This window comes from Erythrolamprus reginae, chromosome 4 (genome assembly GCF_031021105.1).
Source record: "Erythrolamprus reginae isolate rEryReg1 chromosome 4, rEryReg1.hap1, whole genome shotgun sequence".
NCBI lineage: Eukaryota > Metazoa > Chordata > Lepidosauria > Squamata > Dipsadidae > Erythrolamprus > Erythrolamprus reginae.
In genome coordinates this window covers 103,894,128-103,917,228 of record NC_091953.1, presented here as the reverse complement: position 1 = coordinate 103,917,228, position 23,101 = coordinate 103,894,128, and the positions used below count along the sequence as shown (strand labels likewise).

Below are 23,101 nucleotides of genomic sequence, written 5' to 3'. Positions count from 1 at the left end.
AACTTTGCCCAAAGTTTTTAAAAGTCCACACAGACCCGAATTGTGCGAGTTCGGTTCGCCCAACACTACCTATAATTATTTTCTTTTCATATTTATATGTGTATAAATATATTTCAGCTTACAAAATACTCTAGATAAAAACATAAGTAGGAGTACTAGCTTTATCTTTATTGTAAGGTTACACTAACAGAATCTTGCAAGTGTGAAAGTACCTTTCCTTCACTTTACTCTCCAGAAAACTAGGGAGAGTTCCTTTTGAGATGCTTTTGTTATACCTCAACTTAGTTTGAATCCAAATGTCTAGGCCAGTGATGGTGAACCTATGGCATGGGTGCTACAGGTTGCATGCGGAATAATATCTGCTGGCACACGAGTCGTTGCTCTAGCTCAGCTCCAACTTGCATGTGTGTGCTGGTCAGCTGATTGTTGTCTCACACAGAGGCTCTGGAAGGGCATTTTTGGATTCCAGAGAGACTCGGGGGAGATGGGGGAGGGTGTTTTTACCCTTCCCCGGCTCCAGGGAAGCCTTTGCAGCCTGGAGAGGGTGAAAATTCACGAGCCTACTGGGCCCACCAGAAGTTGGGAAACAGGCTGTTTCCGGCCTCCAGAGGGCCTCCAGAGTGCGGAGAAAGCTGTTTTCTCCTTCCCCAGGTATTTAATTATGGGAGTGGGCACTTGCACATGTGTGATAGCACATGCACATGCTCTTTTGGCACCCGAGGGAAAAAAGGTTCGCCATCACGGATCTAGCCTATGGCTTTTCCTCCTGTCTCCCAAGGCATTGGTATCCCACATGCCATTACAGCATCCTCTACAGCAGGGGTGCGCAATTAATTTTGCCATGGGGCTGCATGAAAAATTGGGATGGTTTTGGAGGGCCAGACTAATATAACTAACTCAGTTCTACCCAATACTATAGTATACATATGCTATCTTTTCATAAATAAACAAAGCTTGCGGCGAGCCGGTCACAGACAGTGGGCGGGCCAGATGCGGCCCATGGGCTGCCCCTTGCCCAGGTCTGCTCTACAGTATCCTCTAGCATGGGTGTCAAATTTACGTCATTACAGTAGCTTCTGTTGGTGTGGCTTGGTGGGTGTGGCTTGCTAGGCATAGCAGGGGAAGGTTACTGCAAAATCTCCATTTCAGAAGATTGGGAAATCAGCTGGGACTTGAGAGGCAGAGAATACATGGGGGTGGGACCAGTCAGAGGTGGTATTTACTGGTTCTCTGAACTACTCAAAATTTCTGCTACCAGTTCTCCAGAACTGGTCAGAACCTACATTGGCATGGCCAGCACATGATGCATCTGGCCCGTGGGCTGTGAGTTTGACAGCCCTGGTCTAGGATTTTCAGAGGAAGGTTAATGGCTGAGGACCAGTGGTGGGCTACGAACCGGAACACTAAATTGCGCTCGCCTCCGTGGCTCGTAAGTTCTTGCAGAGCCAGCACAATTTTGCTGCTGCACCTGTGGAGGTAGCAAAATCATGAACGGAGGTGCGCCCATGTTTCAGTGAGGGTTTTTTGCTTCCATGCATGCCGAAACATGGGTGCACCTGTTGCTCCGTGTCCGATTTTGTGGGGGACATATAGTGTTCCCAATTGTTCCCCTTACTTCCGTATGATTCATTAAATTCTAGCCTTAAGAGAGCTAATATTTAGAACATATATTCAGTGTACTAGAACATGTGCCTTTAATTTTACAGATGTCAAATAAAACATATCGCAATCCATCATCTGGGATATGTATTACTGTACTCAGTCATTTATATAGGACAATCAAGTATTTTCCTGGATATTACCTGTAGGATGGTTATGAGTCATTCGTCCAACCTCAATGCTCACTTCAATGAGAGTTTCCAGCCTCTCGGGCTTCCAGTATTTCATCCCCAAACACATGGCTTTTGTAGCTGCACCAAATCCTGAGCCTATAAGACAAATGACAACATGTAATTTTTTTAAAAAAAGTTATCCTTTTTTAAAATGGTTGCATGAACAATTTAATTAAATATTTAAAATATCCACAGAAATAATATACACTGCTCAAAAAAAACAAAGGGAACATTTAAACAACAGAATATAACTCCAAGTAAATCAAACTTCTGTGAAATCAAACTGTCCAGTTAGGAAGCAACACTGATTGACAATCAATTCCACATGCTGTTGTGCAAATGGAATAGTTGTGCAAATGAAATATTCAATGAGAATATTTCATTCATTCAGATCTAGGATGTGTTGAGTGTTCCCTTTATTTTTTTGAGCGGTATGGTATAAATGCTATAGCTCAGGGATGTCAAACTCACAGCTTGAGGCTGGATGCGTTATGCGCTGGCCATGTCCATGTCCAGTTTAGCGAAGGGGAAAAAGTCATAATATGTCTCATGACACTGTTGTGATGACACGGGTTTGACACTCCTGCTATAGCATATAAATGCAATAAATAATAATAATTCACTATCAATCAGTTGCCAAAGGTGGCTTTAGTTAGAACAGCATACATCTTGCAACCATGCCTTTAACAATGTCAAACAGCAAGATCTTGCCTGTTTCTTTTTTTGTAAAGTATCTTTATTGTTTTCCAGAAATAAAGAAGAAGAAAAGAAAAAAAGAAAGGGGGGAAAAAAGTAAAAGAATAAGGAGTAAAAGCAGTATTTCTCACATGTTTTGTTCCAGTTTAACAGATCTTAATCCATTTCTTTTACCTTTCTGATACATTTCTCTATATTTTGTATATTTACATTTAATTATCATAAATAAATTTTACTAATTGATATAGAAAGAGATACATTGAGAAGAAAAAGAGTAATAAAAGTCATACTTCCTAAGGTAATTATTATCTTTCTTTTGTATACTGATACTTTGTATTGTTACATTTTCAGCCTTTGTTTCGAATCCATTCGTGCCATTTTTCCCAAATTTGTTTAGATTTTTTACTTTCAATCCCCTTAATTGAATTTGTCATTTCATCCATCTCAATACATTTATATATTTTATCAATAATTAAGCTCTCTGATGGAGTTTGTTCATTTTTCCATGTTTGTACCAATGAGATTCTGACTGCAGTGCTTATATGTGTTATGAGGAAGAGTGTTTGTTTGGTATAAGATCTTTTCCAAATTCCTAAGAGTAAACCTTCTGGTGTGTATTCTATCTTCTCTTTTATAATTTCGGTGAGCCAATTATAAGTTGTTTTCCATATTCTTTGAATTTTGGGGCAGGACCACCACATATGAAAAAAGGAACCTTTTTGTTTCTTACATTTCCAACAGGATCTTGCCTGTTTCATGCCCTTGGAAAGGAATTGGATAAAAATGGCAAATCCAATTTAAGCATTGTGTTGACTATGTGACCAATCATACTAAATAAACTTTAAAAAACCAACTTAAACCAAGAACAAGTTTTTAGAGAAATTAATAATAATTTGAAATATATACAATATATACCCATGATGGTGGCATGTAGGGCCATATCTGAGGGAAGTAATGGGCAGCAAAAAAATTTACTGCCATACTGTGGGTGTGGCTTATTTTGTGGGTGAGGCTTAATGGTCATGTGACTGGGTAGGAGTGGCTTGCTGGCCATATGATCAGGTGGGAGTGGCTTGAATGATCATCATCGTCCAAGCGAATTGTTAAGTCCTCGACTTACAACCTCACCAGTATCAATCGCTGGGGTGATAATTTGCTTCGAGTTTCCTACCCTCTACTTCCTAGGTCACCTCCCCATCCTGCCTGAAACTGGGTAGCAAGGTGAACGGGTGAATCACTTAATAATCTTATCACTAATTTAACAAATGCAGTGATTCACTTAACAACTGTGGCAAGCAAGGTTGTAAATGGAGCAAAACTCACTTAACAAATGTTTCACCTAGCAATAGGAATGTTGGGCTGAATTGAGATTGTCAGTTGAAGAGTACCTGTATAAAGTACGCAGACTTTTAAAAATCCACTTTGAAATGGTACAATCCCTGGGTTTTTTTAATACAGATTTTTTATACTTCTAACCAGCAACCCAAGAACAGTTCTTTAAAGAACAAAATAAAATATTATGCTATACCTAACACTGTTTAGTTTGAGCATTTGGAGATATGTATTTAGAATTTTAAAATACTTTATAAACACCCACAAATGGCCAAAGTATATTAATTATAGCATAATAAATACATGTGCCGTGTGGCTTAATTCATTAAACAATGCCTTGCTTAGCAACAGAAATTTTGGATCAGTTGTGGATGTTGAATAATACATTTATCTCTTTCTTACATAAAATTCCTGCCTTTATTATATATATTTATCCCAAGGTTTTGATTTCTGGGCCTTTCCTTTCCCCTTTTCAAATCATCAACAAACCAAGATTTGTTTCTTTGCCTTGAGTATTTCTGGTGCCCACTGCAACAATATCGCCAAAAAGGCTTCTAAAATTGTCAACCTGATCCTACATAGCTTCTGCTCTGGCAATCTCACACTACTCACCAGAGCTTACAAAACTTTCGCCAGACCCATCCTCGAATACAGCTCACCTGTCTGGAACCCATACCGAATTTTGGACACCAACACCCTAGAAAAGGTCCAACGATACTTCACCAGAAGAGCCCTTCACTCCACCACTCAAAACAGAATACCCTACGAAAATAGACTTACAATCCTGGGTCTAGAAAGCTTAGAATTACGACGCCTTAAACATGATCTAAGTATTGCCCACAAGATCATATGCTGCAACATCCTGCCTGTCAACAACTACTTCAGCTTCAACCGCAATAACACAAGAGCATGCAACAGGTTCAAACTTAATATCAACCGCTCCAAACTTGACTGTAAAAAATATGACTTTAGCAATTGAGTTGTTGAAGCATGGAACTCATTACCAGACTTCGTGGTGTCAACCCCCAACATTTTTCCCTTAGACTTTCCATGGTTGACTTGTCCAGATTCTTTAGAGGTCAGTAAGGGGCGAGCATAAGTGCACTAGTGTGCCTTCCGTCCCCTGTCCAATTGTCTCTCCTATATTTTAGATATCTTTTCTCCCATCCATATATCCTTCCTCTACTCTTCATTGATGTATTCTATTCTCATATCTCTTCTTCTATCCCTTCCCTCATATTTACTACTACACGTTTTTATTCTCCTTAACTTTCAAATTGTATTGAAATAAATAAATAAATAAATAAATAAATAAATAAATAAATAAATAAATAATAAATAATGTCTTTCTCTGTCCCAGGAATCAAAACCTCCAGCTTCATTAGCTTCAAGCCCAGACAGTTACTATCATAAATTAATGCACTATACTAAAGGATATTAGGAAGATAGTAGATTCAGTCTTATAGTTGTATGACTAATTGGGAATTTTCCAACTTACATAAAGTGGAAAAAATAGCATGTTCCCATGAGTGGGTGTTACTTATTTTTTCACTCATGGTTTATAGTAATGGTATTACTGACACCTTCTCAAGTGTCCTCTCAGAATGATAGAGTAACATGAGACAGACAGATTCCTCACTGTCATAACAACTTGCTACCTTCCAATTGGCTGAACCACAGAATGGATCAGATGAAGACATGGAACATTAGTGGGAAATTATAACCCAAGACTGGCCTGGTTTTACTTTATCTCTTCTTTATTTCTCTTCACTCCTCAGTGGCATACCGCAGTGCTCAGGGACAAAAATAATTGCCATAGTCTGTTGCAATGTTTATGCCATGATGCTGCCTTAAAGGATGATGCTCCAATTGAGTTCCCTTATGGCCCAATGAAACAGGGGGCCATATTAACACACTGCCGGACCTGGAATCTGGCCCCTTAAACTTACAAGCATTCAGAATATGGAACAGATTCTGCAGTTTGCATATGTGGGAGTTAGGTTCGTGCAGGAGCGGGCTCCCCCCACTTCTGCGTGTGAGCACGATTTCCGGGTTCTTTTCACTTCTGTATATGCTCAGAAGCGAAAAAACCCAGAAATGGGCAAACAAGTAAGTGCCCACTCGCTGTTGCCTGCTGCCATTTGCTCCCCCACCGCCTATTTCCTGCCGTTCGCCTCGCTTGCCTCTCTCTCTTGGGGTGAACGGCAGTAGCGCGGGCAGAGGGGGCAGCCGGCGTGAGAGGCGAGCAAGGGGCTTGCGGCGGCAGTTCTTGCACGGGGCAGGGCAGGTGTAGGTCCGGGGAAGCGCTGGTGGCATGTGAACACATGTGCACGCCCAGCTTCGCCACTGGAGCAAGGCTACGTGCTACATTGCCGCCACCGGAACCACGTTCTACATTGTTTAGGGTCAGGCCCACCACTGGGTTCGTGCATCCTACACCAGGGTTCAAAGAAAGTGAAGTCACCAGAGAAATCAAACTGGCAGTCAACGTTGTGTCCTGGACTGAGAGGCACCATGTGTATGCAGTGGGATTGTCCCAGTAATCCTGATTTCAATAAATGAAACTGGTATCACAAAATTTTTGAACAAGTTAATTGAAAACATTGTTCAAGTGTTGGTAATGACCTTTAAAGCCCTACATGGCAGTGGAACAGAATACTTCCGGAACCGCCTTCTACCGCACGAATCCCAGCGGCCGATTATGTCCCACAGAGTTGGCCTTCTCCAGGTCCCATCGACTAAACAATGTCATTTGGCGGGCCACGGGGGAAGAGCCTTCTCTGTGGTGGCCCTGGCCTCTGGAATCAACTCCCCTCGGAAATTAGAACGGCCCCCACCCTCCTTGTCTTTCGCAAATTACTCAAGACCCACCTTTATCGCCAGGCATGGGGGAACTGAGACACCTCCCCCAGGCTTTTATATTTTATGTTTGGTATGCCTGTGTTGTATAGTTTTAATTGTTGGGGTTTTATATATACTTTTTAAAATATTAGATTTGTATTACTATTATATTGTTTTTGTTATTGTTGTGAGCCGCCCCGAGTCTTCGGAGAGGGGCGGCATACAAATCTTATCAATTATTATTATTATTATTATTATTATTATTATTATTATTATTATTAATGCTTTAACAGTTCTATGCAATTTTCAAGGGGATAATTGAAACTGGATGCGGTAAGAGTCTGTAATATCGCATCCAGTTTTAGTCAGCCCATTATATATCAAAGATGTTGAGTCATTTGAAAGAGTGCAGATAAGAGCAACGAAGATGATTCGGGACCTGGAGGCTAAAGCATATGAAGAATGGTTGAACTAGGGGTGACATGATAGCACTGTTTCTGGCTCCAGATGCCACTAGATATGTTGTGGCTCCTGCAAGATACCTGGGACAGCTAGAGTCAGCAAGCCATCGAAAGGCATTTGCTCTTGTACGGTGCTGTGCGCTTCCATCCGCTGTTTTGTACGGCAAGTACAAGGGAACTCCAGCCACTGAAAGATTTTGCCCTTGTGGCTCAGGAGAGGTGGAGACTGAGGGACACATGCTCCTGAGATGCTCCTTTTACATTGACATTAGGAGAAAGCATATTCTACCACTTATTGAGGGATATCCTGGCTGCTCGGACGTTGCCTATCTCCGGTGGTTGCTTGGGGATGAGCAGGCCAGGATTACGGCACAGGTGGCCAGATTCTGTGCAGCAGCAGTGGGGATTCGTCACAAATGTGTGCCTTCATAGCGAGATATGTACATCTCTTGTAGAGTTACAATGGGTCAATCTTGGTTGCTCAGCCCAAAGTCCTGGTTCCTATTCTTTTTCCTTTTAATTATTATTAATATTATATTGATGGTCTTTGACCGTAAATAAAATTTTATTATTTATTATTATTGCACTGTTACCATATTTTACATTTTACATATCTAATAAATGCACAGCTCCAGATGAAATATGCTCAACTGTATTGCTGGAAATGAATACAAAATTCTAGGACAAAAATCTGGAATCAGAAGGCATCATGCAAAGAACAAAGACTCTAGAAATAGATACTGAGCTATTTGTAAGCCAAGATAATTTACAAAAGGATGCTGAGAATTCCCCAAGGAATTCTTGGCAGCTGACTATGTTTCTCCAGGCACATATAGACCACACATGTATGCTCAACTATACAGCAGACCACAATTCTTTCCCATATGTCAGAGGAGAACATACAGTGGTACCTCTACTTAAGAACTTAATTTGTTCTATGACCAGGTTCTTAAGTAGAAATGTTCTTAAGTAGAAGCAATTTTTCCCATAGGCATCAATGTAAAAGCAAAAAAAAATTGTGTGCAAACCCATTAGGAAAGAAATAAAAGCTCGGAATTTGGGTGGGAAGAGGAGGAAGAAGAAGAGGAGGAGGACGGTCATTGCCGAAGGAAGAAGGTGAGGTGAGAGGAATTAAAAAAATCCAAAATGGCAAGGAGAAGCACGCGCCTCCAATACACCCAGCGCGAGGCTGCCTCCCATACACTGCCTCCCATACACTGGCTGCTGCTGCTGCTACCTGCTGCCTCTTCCTTCCCATGCTGAAGGGCTCCCCTCTCGTTCGCTCGCTTTGTAGCCGATGCTTTTCTGTCGCTGTGGTGACTCCTCGGCTGCCCAGAGCGAAGGGAGTGTTTCTTTTCTCTGGGCACTGGCAGAGGTTTATTCCCTCTCCAAGCGCCCAGAGAAAGGAAAATGCTTTGTTTGCTCTGGACTGCCAAAGCCACCTTAAGTGCCAACAAAAGGCTCCTCTGGCAGCCCAGATGGCAGGGATTAAAGGAGGAATGGCAGGAAATTGGCTGGCCCTTCGTGCCGCTCTCAAATTTCCTGGGAACTTTTTCTGTGTTCTGGTTCTTAAGTAGAAAATGGTTCTTAAGTAGAGGCAAAAAAATCTTGAACATCCGGTTCTTATTTAGAAAAGTTCTTAAGTAGAGGCGTTCTTAAGTAGAGGTACCACTGTACTTGTAATTGTAAAAAGAGAAAAAATATCACATATATCTTTACAAGATCAACGTATGACATTTCATTTTTTATGAAACACAAGAAACCTAAATGATTTAGCTCTATAAGTATACCCTATAATACAATACTATACAATACAATACAATACAATACAATGCAATGCAATACAATGCAATACAATACATTACATGAAAAACTGTAATCTGCAATGATTTCTCACTGGTTAATTGAGATAGCAGTCAAGTGCCAAGCATTTAGGGATGTTGAAATCCTAAATCCAGCATATTGCCCCCCAAAATCTGGGTCATTATTTTACCAACTTCAAAGGGATGGAAGATTGAATCAATCATGAGCCAGTCAGAATTGAACTTCTGGGTAGAAGTTAACCTGCAATACTGTATTCTAAGCAATGTGCCACCATGGCTTCTAATATATTCAAAGTGATTGTTACTACTTAGTCCCTACTTATCTTGACTTGTCTAACATTCTTTGCCACTTACTGTAACTACTTCAGGCTATTTTGAAACAGGGTGGGGAATTTTGTCCTAGAACTTTGGGATGTCAAAAGAAGATGGCCTTTGATCTTTTTTTCTGAAAGGACAAGAGTGTAATACAGTATTGCTTTTGTTAAATTAGTTTTTAAAATGTTCAGCCTACCTTTCTCGTTGAAGGGTGTATGCCAAGCAAGGAGGTAATTATCTGGCTTCAATTGGGAACATCCTTCAATAGTAGCAGGATCTGACGTTCTCTCAGGAACTTTTTCAACAGCATCAATGTAACGTTTAACAAGTTCGCGGTACAGATCTTCTAAGCACCAATAATCTATGCAGGTAAAAAAAGGGATACATTTGTATACAGTAGAAAATGTTTAAAAAGAGAGAACATGATTGACGTCTGAATGGGGCAATTATTTCATTCTCACAGTCATTCAACATGTTACATCACTACAATCTTGGCATACATGAATGGCAATGATAAATAGAGCAGTTATGCATAGTTATCAACATGTTAGTCTCATTACATTCAGCCTGGCTTACTTCTATCTCTGCTGAGTGAGTTTGTGATACTATAGGATTATAATTTTGGCTGCAAACATTTGGATAAGCACTAAATACCGCACAAACCCAGTGACCGATAAGGTCCCAGAGTTGGCCTTCTCTGGGTCCCATCGACTAAACAATGTTGTTTGGAGGGCCCCAGGGGAAGAGCCTTCTCTGTGGCGGCCCTGGCCCTCTGGAACCAACTCCCCCCGGAGATTAGAATTGCCCTCACCCTCCCTGTCTTTCGTAAACTACTCAAGACTCATTTATACCCCCAGGCATGGGGGAGTTGAGATATTCCTTCCCCCTAGGCCATTACAAGTTATGCATGGTATGTCTGTGTGTATGTTTGGTTTTATAATAGGGGTTTTTAGTTGTTTTATTATTGGATTGTCACATGCTGTTTTTATCATTGTTGTTAGCTGCCCCGAGTCTATGGAGAGGGGCGGCATACAAATCCAATCAATTATTATTATTATTATTATTATTATTATTATTATTATTATTATTATTATTAAATGGTAGCAAACTATAAATTCATGAGAAATGTAAATTATAGTATATTTACTATGAGAGATAAAGTGAGGCTCGTAGATATTACTGAACTATAGTTCTCAGTGGTCCGAACCAGCAAGATTGACACATGGAGTTCACTTCTTAAGATTCACAGATCCTCTATTTGTGAACAATTAGAAAGGTAGAAAAATAGTAGTGGATTTCTCTGTGTAACATGATTGTTTGTGATGATGTAACATGATTGAATATGATTGTTTGGAGGTGGGAGAAACTTCTAGTGTGATTTATTGGATTCCCTGAATGGATTACCCTTGCAACTATGTGGAACAGGTGGATAGGAAGCTAGCTACTGGATTGCGGGAACACAAGTTACTCATTGGTAGCCTCATATTGTGATGACCATAGTTCCCTCTAAGCTGAGCAGTGAGCAATTGCTCACTTAAAAATCATCATCAACTCATAGTTTTCCAAACCTGCCCAGAAGCCGAGAGGGAAAGAGTGAGGGGGAAGGAGAGAGAGAGGAAGAGAGGAAGAGAGAGAAACAGATAGAAAAAAGAGAGGAAGGAAAAGAGAAAGAAAAAGAATGGGAGTAAGGAAGAGAGAAAGAAAATCAAAATCTAGTTTGAAAGTAGCTCAACTATTTAAGTGGCATTTTGATATTGATAGAGTTGCCCTATTATGAGCTCACTGTTATAGACACACAGTACAGTATTTTATTTTGAAATTCTGTGAGGCAAAACAGGGTGGGTTTTTTGTTTGTTTGTTTGTTTGTTTATTTATTTATTTATTTGTTTGTTTGTTTATTATTTCTGTGCCGCCCAGTCCCGAAGGGACTGCCGCTCAGTCGCTATACTTTTCCGCCCCCCCAAAAAAAAAATTAGAGGGAACACTGGTGATGACTAATTCAATTTTGTAGCTACAATGATTGTTGGCTGAGCAGGGACAAAAATAGTCAGGGAAACATTGAAGCCAGGGAAACGGGCTTTGTCAGTCAATAGAAGTGCTCATTTACCATGAGCATATCAGGGCACCATGGCACAAGGAAACAATTAACAACTTAATAGCCAGTTATCAACGTCTTAATTAACAACTAAAAGTTACACATAACCAGATATATATGCACATATTCTGAAGAGAGAGAAGTTTCCCAATGATGAGTTCTAGGATGAGCCTGAAAGCATGGAAGAATACATCTTTGTTCCAGGTGACTGACTCAGATTGTATCCTGCAACATTATCTTGGGATGGGATATGTGTATTTACCTTCATTCACGTAAATATGAGTTGAATACTGGAAATAAAAAAATAAGATGGAAAGTTCTTTGTACATGCAGGAATTCTTTTTGCTTTACCATAGAATTAAGAACATTGTTTTATATCCATCATATAATTTTATTAGAACCAAAAAGTCCTTGTGTTCTGTAACATGATTTGGCCAAACAGATGTATTTAGAAAGTTTACAAACAGAAGGTCAATGTCTCTTTCTATTAAAGTGTAGAATAGAATAGAATAGAATAGAATAGAATTTTTATTGGCCAAGTGTGATTGGACACACAAGGAATTTGTCTTGGTGCATATGCTCTCAGCGTACATAAAATAAAATATACATTTGTCAAGAATCATGTGGTACAACACTTAATGATTGTCATAGGGGTCAAATAAGCAATGAAGAAGCAATATTAATAAAAATCCTAGGATATAAGCAACAAGTTACAGTCATGCAGTCAACATGGGAGGAAATGGGTGATAGGAATGATGAGAAAAACTAGTAGAATAGAAGTGCAGATAGAATAGAAGTGTAGCAGATGCTCATTCAAAATTTGTTGCCTATGATTCAGATATAGCATCAGAAGTCATGGATAGCACAGCTGTTTGTGAATATGCATACTTTTCCTTAAATATTCTAAATAGTAGGAAATGCTATTGTTAAGTCTGTAGAACGTAAACATATTTTTCATATTTTTGCTGTTCTTGAATCTTTCTGCATTTAATTTCAAAGGTTAGTGATCTGAAAATTAAATTAAAGGACCTGTATCTTCCATATTATTTATGATTTATGTATTTCTGTTAGGTCTCTCCTTATTCTGTAGGTTAAAAACAAACCAATGCAACCACTGTTCAGCAGATTTTTCTTGTTAGGAAATTGTCTCAGCTCTCTATTTATTTTAGATATCTCTGTTTGCTCTTTTCCAATGCTTAAGACTTTTTGAGACTTGATAATATCAGTAAAATCATAGGATGGAATATTATGTAAACCAGTAGGTTTCTGGAAGAACATTCATTACTGGCAATTCTTTTTCTAATAATTTCTAGAATTGAATTTGCTGTTTTAAAAAACAATAGCAACAACTAGACACTGTGCTAATATTTTAAGTGAACTACCCAACATGTCAGCAAGATTATTGAGCTCATACTCTTCCTGCCCTAATGCAATACTAAACAATTGTAGATAAAAAGTATCCCCACCGTGAGTTGATATTTAAAAAAATAATTTTATTAAAAATTATAATTGCAGTAATAATAACTAATATAAACTAAAAAAAAGAAAAAGGAAAAAGGAAAGAAGGAAGGAAGGAAGGAAGGAAGTACAACATTCATTGCAGGTATAAACAATTTTAGTAACTTTTCATTTCCTAATTACAGCTTATGATGTTTTCATCCCATGTCCCATTTCTTATCTATAATCAAATCCATAAAGCATCATCATTTCAGTCCTAGCAAAACTTCATTAAGGATTGTCAGAAACAGCAACATGACTACAGTACAGTGGTGCCTCTACTTAGAAATTAATTCGTCCCGTGACCAGGTTCTTAAGTAGAAAGGTTTGTAAGTAGAAGCATAGGAATCAATGTAAAAGCAAATAATGTGTGCAAATCCATTAAGTCTCCTTAAGTGCCACTAAAAGGCTCCTCTGGCAGCCCAGAAAAGCCTGAGATGGCTGGGATTAAAAAGGGAATGGCAGGAAACTGGCCAGGCCTTCGTGTCGCTCTCAAATTTCCTGGGAAAATTTTCCGGGCTCCGGTTCTTAAGTAGAAAATGGTTCTTAAGAAGAGGCAAAAAATCTTAAACACCTGGTTCTTATATAGAAAAGTTTTTAAGTAGAGGCATTCTTAGGTAGAGGTACCACTGTATTTTAACTTTGATCAAATAAACTAACTTTATATTCCTTCTTTTTTTTCCTAATAATATTTAGTTCAAATGCTGCAATGTTGTAAAACTTGATTTCATTTATCTTTTGCCCCTTCTCATAAGATGCATGCAAGCTTTAAGAAACCGCTTTATCTAATTTAATATAAAACAATTATCCATATCAATCTCTTATAATAATATTTTGTTTTAGTCGTTTGTTGTGGTTTGGTTTCTGATTCTTTTGTTTATTTTGCTTCTAACCATTTATAAGCCACTGAGAGTCACTTTTGTAAGTTGCTGTAAAAGTGTCATTAGCTGCTTCTGGAATAATTAAAGTGGGATTCTAATAAAGTGAAAGGGCCAGATGTGCCTTTCTTCTTGTATTTCATGGAGGGCTTCGAAACAGAACTATTCAGAAAGCCATTTGAGGATGGGAATTTGTTTATCGGTTGCCTATTTAATTATATATTAATTGCATCTGGCTTAATTTGAATTAATTGTTTGTTACCGAATTTAGATAGCTTCATGTCTTGGTTTTTCATTGTTATGTTTGTGAGAATAATTGTACATCAGCACGAGTCGTTGTTAGATATTGCAACATAGAAAAAGAGAGAATAATAAATGTCAAAATGGATATTTTACAACTATGTCTGCAACATCCACCGTGCTTGTAACTAGCATTTCTAACAGATATTTTTAAGCATGGCAAAGCAATTGAACTATCGAAATACAAAAGCAGGAAAAGGATTTGTATCTATTTTCCATCTTTCTAGAAAAGTAGCATGGTTATTTCCAATTTATCCTTTGTCAAATGCCTTTTTATCTGTCAACTGGTAGATTACAATAAGCTATCAACATCTATATTCCCTGTTATAAAATGGCTTTTATCTATATAACTTCATTTTAAAGGTTATCAAGTAATGGTTTATATAATTGAAAAAGGGCCTATTTCCCTATTTAGAATAAAAACAGTCAAAAACACTGAATACCTGGTGCCTGTAAATACAGTTGATGAAATCAAGGTCAAGGTGTATCCTGAAAGTGGTGCTATGTTACAGAATATATTGAGAGAAATATGACCTTGCTAATTGGGAACTACTGTATCTAAAAATGGTTGCAGAGCCTGCTGATAAGGCTTGCAGATAAACTTTATGTCCAGAGGTCAAGAAGGAAGGGACATGTGACGTGTATTTAATCATTGACTATATCCAGAAGTATGCTAGACATCCTTTGCTTTGATAGGTTGACTTCTTGCCATTATCTTTGGGGTGTTAGCTCTATCTCACGTCATTGGCTAACCAGTAGCTAGATAAGAAATACTCAAGATTCTCGTCAACAGATCAGTGGCAGCTAATTTTAGAACAGCAGGGATTTAAATGAATTTCATTGACTTTGACATATCTGATTGTACAATACACACAAAAAATAAGAAAGCAATACAGTTTAGGAAATGCTTTTGTCTTTACCAAAGATGCCTATATATCTGTCCCCCTGAATGTGCATGATAAATAGGGTACAAAATACAATTGTGTGAATATTAAACATATATCCATTATAAGATAAAATACAGGAAATAGTATAAGGGCAGACTAGATGGACCATGAGGTCTTTTTCTGCCGTCAGTCTTCTATGTTTCTATTATGCCATTTTTTTGTTGATGCAGGAGACAGTTTTTTGCTACACCAAAGAGCTGTTTATCCATAGGACTGGCATTTGAGATCTTGCAATCAGGCAATCTCAATGTATTCCTTTGAACCAAATTTATAGAACCCAAATGATCTAATGTACAACCTCGCTAACTGAAATTCAGCTTGATGCACAAATAAAATAGAGCCAATTTTGCATTTTAAATAAGTACTTATTTTTTTAAAACTAAGAATAAATTATTTACTTCTAGTATTATTCATAAAACATTTTATGACAGACAAGTATGTGTTTCAAATATTGCAGATCGACACAGTGCCTCACTACAGGTGACTTTATAAGTTCACTGTTGAGGTGGCATTTGAATCAAAGACTTCCTTATGTACACTCTTTTTCACCTTATTTAAGTTTAGAGCAAACACATGGGCTTATTAAGCATCATTCACTAAAGGTAGCATTAGCACACTTCCCAGCTATTAAACATGATTGCTAGCTTCTCCAGTTCTCTTCCTACCCTCCAGTCTGCATCCAGATAATATTTTTTCCTCCTACCTGTGATGAGAGCTTCAGCTGTCGCCGTGTGCATAATAGTATTGTCGCTTACTGGCCATTTGTCAGAGGACAAGACCAGGTTCCCGAGTCCTCCAATTCCTTTCAATTCCTCTTGGATCTTTGCACCTAAAGCATTATTTTCATGAGTAAAATTCCGATAGCCCAAAGCATCCCCTACCCCTGCTAGTAACAAAGCAGCCTTAAATTTCTCCATCATTGAATGACTTGGGTTTTTTTTCAGTTCTCTTTGGTCTCGAACAGGCAGTTGATGTTTCTTTGTTCCTTTGCCTTCTAGCTTAGATTAAGCAACACTTTATATCGGAGCCATTGTGTCATTGCAAAGAACTGTCCGTATAAGGGAAGCATGACCTTTCCTGCCATGCATGTATGCCACTGCTTCTCTGATAGCCAATGGGCAAGATAAAACTAAGTCCAAATATTTTCCAACTTATTTTTAAGCTTCAAGCTTAGAAAGTGTGCAGAACACAAATAAGAGTACTTGTAAAACTCAGAAGCCTTAGACCAAAGAGAGCCAAGAATTATTTCATCTTTCCAGTTTATGTAACTCTATCCCTTGAAAAACACATGTTGAATTAAGAGATTTATTTTTAAAGGTGTTCAAATTGGTACATTTCTCCATTACTGCCTTGTTGTGTTTCCTTAAAGAACACAGAAACTCATTGGTTTTATGGACATTACACTCAAGATCAAAACATTATTGAGAAAGTAATTCAAAACTGTACTGAAGAAAAATCTATTCTCTAATCCCTACGTTTGACTGAAGCAGCCATAGATTTATCTCCATAGTGTCATCTTCAAATGCTGTCTTGTTGCAAATATTATGATATACATAAGCAATTGGAACTGATTTTCCTGCTCAGCATTTGTGCATTAGAATCAGTTTGTTGTGCACATACATTACATAGATGAATTATTCTGCACTTCTCCGAAAAGATTTCATTGATGTTTTTTTGATCCCCATCGTCTTAATCTTTCTTCCTTGTTAAAACCTGGCAAGATGTTTATGTGAATGATAAAAATAACTATGGTAGGTTTTATATTACAATGAAAAGAGAGAAGTTGTAATGATTAATTTAAAATTGATAGGTTTAAGTGTAAATTGTAAACTGACAAACCAATTAGACGCAAAGACAGTTTTCCCCCTACCCCATGCCATCACTCTGCTAAACTAATTCCCACAAAACTGTTCTGTCTAACACAGCAAACGAGCAGCAATTAACTTCCAATTAAGGCTCAGACACAAGGTTTTGAAATGAAATAGTCTATTGTACAATTTTGCTGAAAAACACAAATTAGAACAAAGGAATGTCCTTTAGCTGCCAAAACTCAAAACAAGTAGCAGAACTGATAAGCAAGGCTTCAAAACAAAGTTTCCAAAGCAAAATTACTCACAGATTTCTTAACCCTATATTGGTCAGAACTACAGAAAGATATGTTTGTATGAAAGACAAATACTGTGCTCTTTTCCTTTGAAGGATCAAATGTTAATTTTCTGCAAAGGGAACATGTCAATCTCCTCCCCATTTATACGCCCTGGGGTTATAGACTGCACACAGCTATGGTCAAGTCCTCCTTCTGAGTCTGCTCTCGCCTCCCCTGCATCCTTCTCACTCTTGCGACTAAAATAGGGTCCCTGATCTCCTCTTCCTCATCAAATCCAGGCAAAGCCCCAGTTGGGGGTTCTATAGCTTCTGGAGGACCCTCACACCCTATCTCTCCTTCCTCCTCATTGTCCGACTGCTCTGACAGTCACAGAGGCCAACCATGGCGACGGACCTGGTTCATCTGGCTCAAAGTCTGTCATCAAAGGACCTGGCCATGATCCAACCACAAGAAAACTATATAAGAAGGCAGTATTACCACTATTATTTTCATCTTCCCTATTACCTATCACCTTATAATTTTGTTGCTTGTCTCTTGCAATTTATATTGTTTACTTAGTATCCTACGTAGGATGATTTATGTTGATTGCTTTAATATCTGTGACTACCACTAAGCATTGTATCTAATGTTTTATGATGAATTTATTTTACAATGACTATGTTAATGATCTATCACTATTGCTGTATGTACATTGAGAGCTAATGCTTCCGCCAGGCATGGGGGAATTGAGATCCTCTTTCCCCCTAGGCCTTTACAATTCTATGCATGGTATGTATGTATGTATGTTTGGTTTTTATATTAATTGATTTTTAATCATCAATACCAAATTACTATTGTACACTGTTTTATTGTCGCTGTTAGCCGCCCCGAGTCTCTGGAGAGGGGCGGCATACAAATCCAATAAATAAATAAATAAATAAATAAATAAATAAATAAATAAATAAATAAATAAATAAATAAATAAATAAATAAATAAATAAATAAATAAATAAATAAATAAATAAATAAATAAATAAATAAATAAATAAATAATGCACTGAAAACAAATTTCTTGTGTGTCTGATCACATTTGACTAATCAAGAATTCTTTACTATTCCATTGCATTCAATTCCATTCCATTCCGATGTGTGAAGATACTTACAAAGCAAGTTACAATAATAAAAATTATCATGTAGCGGTATTAGTGTCATGTCCCCCCCATTGGGAGGAAGATGATATGGAAGATGAACAGCTGACAGAGAGTGGGGGAGTGGCTCTGTTAACTCTGGAAGAAACTGGGGAAAGGCAAAATCAGACTAGGCAGAATAGGGGAGCGGTAAAACAAGGGAGAGGGGGTTCTGATAAAGACCAAGCCCCACCCCCTTCCCATCCTAGGGCGCGCAGGGAATCAAGCCATCAAAGCATGGTAGGTTGCATGGCTTACAAGGAAGGAAAGGGACCTGATTCCCTTCACAAGGCATATCTGGGGATGGAGTTTAAAGGAGGGGCAGTAGGGAGGAACAAATGTTAAATTCAGAGAGTGTTGAGAATTGTGGTCAGCATTCCTGCCATTACTCTGGACTGTTATTGTGCTCAGTGGGGGTTGCTGCCAGTTCGGACCGGTTTGGCAGTACTGGTGCTGAGAATTTGCTCCCACTCGCTGAAACGGCAGCGATGGCCCCCGAACCAGTTCTCTGGTTGCCGCTCCTGTAAAGTGGCTAGCAAAAAACCATCTGCACATGTGCAGAGGGTTACTTCCTTGGCAATATGACTTCAGTAATCGAGTTGTCGAAGCGTAGAACTCAGGACTCCATAGTGTCATCCTCAAACTCTCAACACTTTACCTTAGATTATCCACAGTTGACCTATCCAGATTCCTAAGAGGTCAGTAAGGGGCGAGTACAAGTGTACTAGAGTGCCTTCCGTCCCCTGTCCTATTGCTCTCCTATATCTCTTATACCTTTCTTCTATTCCTATATCTCTTCTTCTGTTCTTTCATTGATATGTTCATTGATATGTTCCTATAACTTCTCTTCTATTCTTTCTTAGTTATACTGTACTGTATTTTACTGAGTATATCCTCTATAACCTTCATGTATTTTACTATGTGTATACCCACTAAAACCCTCATTGTGTATTGGACAAAATCAATCAATCAATCAATCAATCAATCAATAATGTGGGTGTCACTATTGGGTCCCTGGAGGTTTGGTAAGGGGCGGCATTCCGGTAATAAAAATAGAGTTGTGCATGCAGCTCTGCGCCCCGATGCATGCGCCTATGCATGAAGCCAAATCTCACATAAGGATGCTTGCGCGCATGAGAAATCGCCGATTTTCCACGTTTTTTTGCTTCTGTAAAGCAGAAAAACATTGAAAATCAGTGAAATATCCATGCCGGTCACCAGGAGCCAAACCAGTAGTGACAGTGACGGGAATCCTTAGCTGGTTGGCATGATATAGGCGCTCATGAGGGAAGTGCAATCAAACACGCACTTCCGACATAATGCGCACAGGTAGGGAAGGCAAGTGGACCCCGCCCCTGATCATGCTTCTGTGTGCTTGTCTTGTCTTGCTGGAATTCTTGCCGTGAATTCTTCCTTCTGGGACTCATGATCTTGTCTTGCTGGAGTGATTGCAATCATCCTGCGTACACTGTTTGGACTTGAGTATCTGCGGGCAGAAGCTGCTGCAGGTTTGTGGGAAAACTTTTCTCCAGGCCGGAGAGTAAACGGGATGTTGGAGACAAAGTTGATGCCAATAAAGGGACTTACACCAAGGTGTGTTGCCTTCGTGCCATGCCCCGGGTCATCACAATTAATAGATGTAGCATTCTTGAATGATTTCCCATTATAATAATGCAAACAATATTTTAGAAACAAAATTATTTTATTATTTTTCAATTTCTTTCAGTGATAAACGCTGGAAAGATAAACCATTTTAACTTTTGCAAAATAGTTCTAATCTTTATTCCAGGTCAAAACTCTTTTTTGGTAGAAAATTTAACAAGGTTGGATGGTGCCTTCCAAAAAGGCACTTTTTACAATAAGCTGCGCCTGAGGAAGTAGCTAGGTGGTATAAGTAATATATGCCTGGAAACAGCCATGAGAGCCTTGAAAAAGAAATGGTTGCTTTAACAACCCAATAGATTGTGAAGCATCTCCTTCAGACTTGGAACTTAATTTTCAAAAGAAAAAAATTCACTGAGCCCCATCCTCCTCCTGCTGCATTTCCATTGTTACAATCCCTGCACTATGAAGTTACATATTATCATGCAATTATTGGATAAATCCTATGCGCTACAGAAGAATAATGCTGAGTTTGTCCCAAAGAGCTGGGTAAATTCAAAATGACTTTTGTTATACTGTATTGGACTAGTTTCACTCTTTCAACCATTATTAAACTGAAATTTTGATTTGTTTCATGGGATTTTGTGAAGAACACGTTAAGATAATTTATTATATTCCATACTAGTGATTTTGAAGATATCATATTCCAATTCAAATTAACTTTGATTTAAAAACATGAACTGATTGAGGGGTATAAAATGTTATAAAGGGTAAATGAACATATTACAATAGTAATAAGTGAATGCAAAGTACACACACTTTGTTTCAGATAAACAGTTCCAACCAACCTCATAATATTTATGCTGCAACAAGTGAAGCAATTGAATTCACATCAGTTTTGTAAGCTGTGTATAAGCATCATCAGTAACCACCTTTGCTCAATCTTGGTTTTTCATTTTCTACAAGCACAACAACCTCTCAATGCATCAATGAGAGATGGAAATATTTAGTTTAGGTACTATTAACATTTTTAAATATTTATTCATTTATTTTATTTATTTATTATTTAGATTTGTATGCCGCCCCTCTCCGAAGACTCGGGGCGGCTCAATATTGCTCATTGTAGGAAAGTTTAAGAGTTTCCATTTCTTAAATCTCCAGATATGAATCGTTTGATATTGTTATAATAAGACTGCAAGAGAAACTAAATTAATTCTAACTATATTAATTAACTAAATTAAATTAAAAATTGCAATGTCTGGAATACATTGTAGTTTCCCTAACTCTTGAGTGAAAAGAATAAACTGTAAATATGACTGTAAAAATTTTAAACGTTTAACATCACTTATGTTTAATGAGTTTCTAAGCTACACCTTTGCAAAGCTCTCTTTTTCTTTTTTAATTCATTTGAAAATCATTCGGTGAGGGATACTGTTGTATTTGAAAATGCAACAAAGTAGTACAATAGTCTTTACTATTGTTATATTTGTCTCAGACAAGAAAATGAAAAAAACAACTGAGTTACTGGCATCTAGTGGTAGAATGAGAGACAACCAACCCATTTCTCACATTTCTGTCAATGTTCTCAACCCCCCCCCCCAAATAAAATTAAAGTGATTGGTTTTTAGTTCGGTTTATGTTGTACCATGCTGAAGGTTTTTTAAAAATTCATGCAGAATTCCATTTTGAATTTAGCATACATGTTCTCTGTATTACTTGATGAAGAGCAGAATTAGTTTTAACAATCACGTGGAAGACAGAATTTAAGAAACCATGTAAGGTCCCAAAATGTCTATTTTTCAAACCTATGCTATTATACAGGAGGCACAACAGCCATTTTTCACATTTTGCCATTCCTTTTATTTTATATGAAGGCAGATATAAAGAAAGCAACAGTATTAGCCCAGCAGCAACTCCCTTTCAGTCAGGATCCAACCTAGTCAATAACCACTAGCAGGCAACACACTCTTTCTCACTACAGTGGTCCCTCGATTTTTGCGGGTTCGAACTTTGCGAAATGGCTATACCACGGTTTTTCAAAAATATTAATTAAAAAATACTTTGCTGTTTTTTTCCCTATACCATGGTTTTTCCCGCCCGATGACGTCATACGTCATCGCTAAACTTTCGTCCACCTTTAATAAATATTTTTTTTAATAAACTTTAATAAATAAACATGGTGAGTAATAATCTAAATGGTTGCTAATGGAATGAGAAATTGCAGTTTAGGGGTTTAAAGTGTTAAGAGAAGTTTAGCAGTTTAGGGGTTTAAAGTGTTAAGTGTTAAGAGAAGGCTTTTGATACTGTTCATAGCCAAAAATAGTGTATTTACTTCCGCATCTCTACTTTGCGTAAATTCGATTTTCGCGGGCGGTCTCAGAACGCATCCCCCGCGAAAATTGAGGGAACACTGTAGTCCTTTAGTAGTTGCTCACCACCCTGATATTTTAATACAAAAACAGAAGATACTCTTTTGCACTTATTTCTGCTGAGTACTTTTTAAGTAGTTTCGATTTCGGTTGAAAATTAAGCAGTGACAGTAGCAGACTTTATCTTCAGCTAAAATATGCCTGCAATTCACTCAGTATATTTAAAATAATTGAGGTTTCTTTATTATTAAATATATGGCAAGGTTACTGATACTTAAAGCCACATTGTTTCAGCCACCCTTCAAAGGAGAAGTCTACAATCAATTTTGGATATATCAGTATTGTAATCCAAACAGCATCCCAAAATAACCCAGCAGTGGGCTACAAGCCAGAATGCTAAATTGCGCTCGTTCCCACGGCTCGTAAGTTCTTGCGAGACCAGCGCAATTTTGCTGCTGCACCTGTGGAGGTAGCAAAATCACGCACGGAGCCGCAGGTAAAACCTCGACGAAACAGGGGTGCAATTTTGCTACCTTCACAGGTGCAGCAGCAAAATCGCGCTGGTCCCACAAGAACTTACGAGCCGTGGCGGCGAACACAATTTAGGGTTCTGGCTTGTAGCACACTGCTGAAATAAACTATTAATTTTTGGGAAGGCTGTCTGAAACAGTGCAGCATGTTTTCTCAAGAAAGTGCTGCTCAAGCTTCAGAACATGAGTAAGAGGCATCCCTAAATCCCTCTTACAACTCTCTTACTTTCTGAGTTAAGAGGAAAGGAATGAGGGTGCTGATTTGATAGGCAGCACTCTGGGCAATTGTAAGTAGTGAGTTAAGGGAAGC

General features: G+C 38.3%; 2 protein-coding genes across 2 annotated transcripts in view; both read right to left on the bottom strand.

Moving 5' to 3' along the window:
* The window catches only part of ADPRHL1 (ADP-ribosylhydrolase like 1), a 30,827-nt gene extending 14,893 nt beyond the window's left edge, over window positions 1-15,934 (bottom strand). Inside the window, exons 1-3 of the mRNA XM_070751131.1 lie at window positions 15,721-15,934; window positions 9,497-9,661; window positions 1,803-1,928 (exon numbers count right to left, since the gene is read on the bottom strand). Coding sequence (XP_070607232.1) covers window positions 1,803-1,928; window positions 9,497-9,661; window positions 15,721-15,934 — 505 coding nt within the window. The remainder of the gene's footprint in view (window positions 1-1,802; window positions 1,929-9,496; window positions 9,662-15,720) is intronic.
* Window positions 1-23,101, bottom strand: part of LOC139166905 (uncharacterized) — a 984,072-nt gene that overhangs the window by 21,005 nt on the left and 939,966 nt on the right. The window lies entirely within an intron of this gene.